At 43.6% G+C, this 6,000-nt stretch overlaps 1 protein-coding gene across 1 annotated transcript in view; it reads left to right on the top strand.

Moving 5' to 3' along the window:
* Positions 1-5,357, top strand: part of ENKUR (enkurin, TRPC channel interacting protein) — an 11,512-nt gene extending 6,155 nt beyond the window's left edge. Inside the window, exons 4-5 of the mRNA XM_083189251.1 lie at positions 1,846-1,992; positions 5,101-5,357. Coding sequence (XP_083045377.1) covers positions 1,846-1,992; positions 5,101-5,274 — 321 coding nt within the window. The 3' untranslated portion in view covers positions 5,275-5,357. The remainder of the gene's footprint in view (positions 1-1,845; positions 1,993-5,100) is intronic.
* Positions 5,358-6,000: the final 643 nt, after the last annotated feature.

The following is a 6,000-nucleotide window of genomic DNA, read 5'->3' on the forward strand; positions in this document are numbered from 1 at the left end:
CGAATAGTGGGAGTGAAAGTCACCCATTGGCACACAGAAGTACCATGATTGAAGCAACACACAACCTGTATAAACCACAGACCACCTTTTTGTACTTTGAAAGGTAGTAGGCATTTTTATTATTCTGAGGAGCAGATGGTGGTTTGTTATAGAGAGAGAGATTGGAGAATTGTTTGGAGAGGTGTATCAGAGTTAGAGCATGCATGGCATTCTGGAGTTGGAGGTCAGATAGCGTTGGACGCTGGGGGATGAGGACCCCACTGTCATCTTCACTCCCAGCCTATGCTGTATGTGCCACTGCCACAGCAGCTGCAATCACCACCGCCCAGCACACAGGTTATCTGCATAGCAAATGATTTTACAGTGTTTTCCTGAGGCATGCTGCGTATCATCTTAACAGCTTTTGTGTTCGATTGTATCCGTTTGTGAATACGACACATTTTCTGGGTAAAATGTGCAGAAATGACATATATATATGTATATATATATATATATATATATATATATATATATATATATATATATATATATATATATATATATAGTAGGTGAAGTCCCGGCACTCACTGACAACACATAATTACGTTTCCGGTGCCTTCCAAAATATACCGCGGGTCACAGTATATCCAATGCAGAGTTCAGTCAGGCGGCACTCGGTCGCAAAAGGAAACACTCAGAACGCCATTTAGGACGCCTAAATGGCGTTCTGAGTGTTTCCTTTTGCGACCGAGTGCCGCCTGACTGAACTCTATATATATATATATATATATATATATATATATATATTTATATATATATTAGTAAATTGACCTTTAATGATTATGATTGTTTTGGAGGTGACCCAGCTCCCATTATGTGGAAGGGGTTCTGCAGCTTGGGTAACAGTGTGGTCTGCATACCTTGTGCTACCTGTGTAATCAAAAAGAACAGTTTTGGCTAGGTCCTGCGCTGTGAGTGGGTTGACCTTACTAATCCGTTACAGCAGTTAGTATAGCATAAACTATCACACCCCGTTAACTGCTGCTGTTCTATAAGGGGTAGCTCGGTTTCCCAAATTGATTACCAGAGAAAAAGAACAGAATAGAACTGCGCAATAAGGGGGGAATAGCACATGCAATTTATTTATGTACTAATATGAAAACATATAAAACATACACAGAAATTAAGACACAATTATGAAAATTAATAAAAAAGGGGGTACATAAAATATTTTTGCACAACCGGTCGTGTCTGATTAGTATGCAAGTTTAAAAACATATAAATTTTGCTTCCCTTGAATTAGTCACAGTCATATTAGCATGTTAGTTGATTAGAATGCTGGTTTAGTAACAGTCTTGTTTATGGATTAGTGAAATAAACTGTCCAGGTTTTTATGTCTGGCCAGACAATTTGTATTCGGGGTACCTTACAGCTGCCACCTGTAATTCCTCCGGTCTCCCAGTGGATGGTGCTGAATCACCTTTCTTGGTCCAACTATATCTGGAGTCACCTTTGGGCTGGTGGTCTGGTAGTTAACCTGTATGGTTTCCCCTCTGGTGCAAAAAGAATTGTAGGTATATAAGGTACCCCGAATACAAATTGTCTGGCCAGACATAAAAACGTGGACAGTTTATTTCACTAATCCATAAACAAGACTAACATGCTAATATGACTGTGACTAATTCAAGGGAAGCAAAATTTAAACTTGTTTTTAAACTTGCATACTAATCAGACACGACCGGTTGTGCAAAAATATTTTATGTACCCCCTTTTTTATTAATTTTCATAATTGTGTCTTAATTTCTGTGTATGTTTACCTGTGTTATCAGGTTATCACTGATGAGTATTGTATATTTGCCTCTTAAGGATTATGGTTCCACTCCGGAGTACCTAGTAAAGAGAAATGAGGAAGTAAGGAAAGCACAAGAGGAATATGATGCTTACATAAAGCAACGTCTGAAGATGGGCGCCATGAAACAGCTTTCTGAGGAGGAGAGACAGAGCATGCTGCAGGTAATGACATCTTTATCCAGGTAGAAGACTGAGGCCAGTGCTACTACTATGGCTGTTTAGTTATAATGCAAGAGTATGTGCTAATGGGCACAGAGCACTAGTGTCAGGTCTAGAGAGCACTAGTGTCAGGTCTAGAGAGCACTAGTGTCAGGTCTAGAGAGTACTGGTGTCAGGTCTAGAGAGCACTAGTGTCAGGTCTAGAGAGCACTAATGTGAGGTCTAGAGAGCACTAATGTCAGGTCTAGAGAGTACTAGTGTCAGGTCTAGAGAGCACTAGTGTCAGGTCTAGAAAGCACTAGTGTCAGGTCTAGAGCGCACTAGTGTCAGGTCTAGAGAGCACTTATGTGAGGTCTACAGAGCACCAGTGTCAGGTCTAGAGAGCACTAATGTCAGGTCTAGAGAGCACTAGTGTCCGGTCTAGAGAGCACTAGTGTCCAGTCTAGAGAGCACTAGTGTCCAGTCTAGAGAGCACCAGTGTCAGGTCTAGAGAGCACTAATGTGAGGTCTAGAGAGCACCAGTGTCAGGTCTAGAGAGCACTAATGTCAGGTCTAGAGAGCACTAGTATCAGGTCTAGAGAGCACTAGTGTCAGGTCTAGAGAGCACTAATGTGAGGTCTAGAGAGCACTAGTGTCAGGTCTAGAGAGCACTAGTGTCCAGTCTAGAGAGCACTAGTGTCAGGTCTAGAGAGCACTGATGTCAGGTCTAGAGGGCACTAGTGTCAGGTCTAGAGAGCACTAGTGTCAGGTCTAGAGAGCACTAGTGTTAGGTCTAGAGAGCACTAGTGTCAGGTCTAGAGAGCACTGATGTCAGGTCTAGAGGGCACTAGTGTCAGGTCTAGAGAGCACTAGTGTCAGGTCTAGAGAGCACTAGTGTTAGGTCTAGAGAGCACTAGTGTCAGGTCTAGAGAGCACTAGTGTCAGGTCTAGAGAGCACTAATGTCAGGTCTAGAGAGCACTAGTGTCAGTTCCACATGTAACATCTATTTCTGCTACATAAAGCAGAGCAGAGGTGACAGAGGATATTGCTGCAGAGGAAGGCGGGAGGTCAGAGAGCCAAACAGCACATTGCAGGATAATGATTATTCTCATTATTGCCCCTCGCTCCATCTCAGCTATTCTTCCAGCCAGACCAGCAGGATGCACATATAGGGCCTTATTCTAGTTCACTCTTAGAGGCAAATTCCTTCTCAGATGGACAAAACCATGTGCACTGCAGGGGGGCAGATGTAACATGTGCAGAGAGAGTTAGATTTGGGTGGGGTTTTACTTCAAAGTGAGATCTTGCAGTGTAAAAATAAAGCAGTCAGTATTTTCCCTGCACAGAAACAAAATAACTCACCCAAATCTAATTCTCTCTGCACCTGTTACATCTGCCCCCTGCAGTGTACATGGTTTTGTCCATCTGAGAAGGAATTTGCATCTAATAGTGAACTAGAAAAAGGCCCATAGGGAGGAAGGGTCTGTATGCAGCCTTCAGTCCATATAGGTCTTTATATGCTGTAAATGTACTTCAGCCTTATAGAATGTACTTGATAAATACTGGATAGAAGCTGATATTGCTATGGGCAGCTTATCCACCTTGTAGAAGGCTTAATATTTTTTAGATGCTAAATAGCCAATAAAGCAGTCACCAAACATAACCCTGTATTCCGGCATCACTGAACGCGGTGCAGGCTCCGGCATCACTGATCGCGGTGCAGGCTCCGGCATCACTGATCGCGGTGCAGGCTTCGGCATCACTGATCGCGGTGCAGGCTCTGGCATCACTGATCGCGGTGCAGGCTCCGGTATCACTGATCGCGGTGCAGGCTCCGGCATCACTGATCGTGGTGCAGGCTCCGGCATCACTGATCGGGGTGCAGGCTTCAGCATCACTGATCGCGGTGCAGGCTCCAGCATCACTGATCGCGGTGCAGGCTCCAGCATCACTGATCGCGGTGCAGGCTCCAGCATCACTGATCGCGGTGCAGGCTCCAGCATCACTGATCACAGTGCAGGCTCTGACATCACTGATCGCTGTGCAAGCTCCGGCTCACTGATCACGGTGCAGGCTCCGGCATCACTGATCGCGGTGCAGGCTCCAGCATCACTGATCGCGGTGCAGGCTTCAGCATCACTGATCGCGGTGCAGGCTCCGGCATCACTGATCGCGGTACAGGCTGCAGCATCACTGATCGCGGTGCAGGCTCCGGCATCACTGATCACTATTACATTGCCTACCACAGGTACAGGCACACACATTCACTGTAGGGTTAAAAAAATAAAAAATAAACTACCAGGAGTAAACCCATACAATTAGAGTTTATTTGAATGCAATATGGGAAACTTATTTAAGAATGCTTCTGAATGGCCGACTTTCAGGTCCAAGAACCCTGCATGTACATACTGTACTATTATTATGGATTGAGAAAATAATGTTCCATATGAATAAGAGCTGACACACTATCAATGCTGAGGGCAGCTCTTACGGAGCTTCGGATTCTGTTTATTATCTTCTTGATGGTGCTAACTAAATAAGTAGAATCTTAATGGTTGCTATGGGCAACATCCCATCTTCAAAACAACTCCCATCTTAGTAAATGTAGCGCCCAGTGTCTGGCTGCAGATCTCCATCTCACGCAGTAATACAAGAATCAGAGCTGTAACTGTAGGAACATACCCTCTCCAACATGACCCATTCCATTAGGTACAAAATGCTCTGTTCCTGGACTTCCCTACCAGTGGCAGTTACAGAGGTTGGACTCCAGCACAGTCCAAAATTCAAAGAGGGGGGTCACATCAACTGCCAGTAAGTCCAGGACAGTGATGCTTGGAGTGGCATTAGGTGTGGCTCCCCTTTTTGAATATTGGACTGTGCTGCAGGCTCACGTCTGCAACTGCCACTGGCAGGGAAGTCCAGGAACAGAGCATTTTGTACCTAATGGAATGGGTCATGTTGGAAGGTATGTAGGAATGGTCTTGTGTGATAAGAGAAGAGTAACTAGTGTAGGGAATCCCTGCATCACTGGGCTCAGCCTTTCTAGTGTAACACCAGCCTAAGGGTCCTCACACCTTATATGTTCGGATGAGTTTGTGGTCAGTTTTTTTTTATTTATTTTTTTTTTACAGGGGCTGAAGAAAAACTGGGATGAGCTCCACCATGAGTATCAGTGCCTGTCGGTTGTGATTGATACGCCTCCAAAAAAAGCACACAAGGAGAGACTGGAGGCAGAGATGAGACAACTAGAGCGGGATATTGATGTTTTTGATAGACACAAGATTGTGTACATTGCAAATAACTAAGCAGTACTTGGATTTACTGTGTACGTAGAAAGATGGAGAGGATGGAGATAGCATATATAGTAAATTATACACTTTTAAAGATATCTCGTGTTTTTTTCATTCTTCAAATGTTTTGTTCATACACTTTGAAAATCAGATATTTTAAACCAGGTTGTCAAACTCGGTCCTCAGGACCCCACACAGTGCATGTTTTGCAGGTGCCCTCACAGAATCACAAGTGAAATAATTAGCTCCACCTGTGGATCTTTTAAAATGTGTCAATCAGTAATGAGTGCACCTGTCAGGTGACCTGGAGAACGTGAACTGTGTGGGGTCCTGAGGACCGAGTTTGAGAAACCCTGTTTTTAAACTAAATGGGTATAATACATTCTTCCCTATTATGTGTGTTTCAGTGTTTGTAGTCTTCTACTGTGCTAAGGCTGATGAGGATGTGATCAGTCCATCAGGCATTGTAGTAGATTTACCTATTCATTACAGAACCTGCGCACCGCCTACTTTGGGCTGATCCCAGTCTCACTTTTCTTCAGAAGACTTTACCATTTAGAAAATACTATTTGATTGTTTATAAGCCTGGAATATCTATGCAAATAGCACAAGCAGTATAAATGAGAATGCCGGAAAGGGAACTGTGATACCAAACATGAATGTGTTTCATTTTTTAGAAACAAAAAAAAACCTGATGTTGAGTTATACTCACTTGTGTCCACAGTGTATTCAAGGCTGCTG

Source organism: Crinia signifera, chromosome 5 (assembly GCF_055691185.1).
Source record: "Crinia signifera chromosome 5, ASM5569118v1, whole genome shotgun sequence".
In the NCBI taxonomy this organism is placed as follows: Eukaryota; Metazoa; Chordata; class Amphibia; order Anura; family Myobatrachidae; genus Crinia; species Crinia signifera.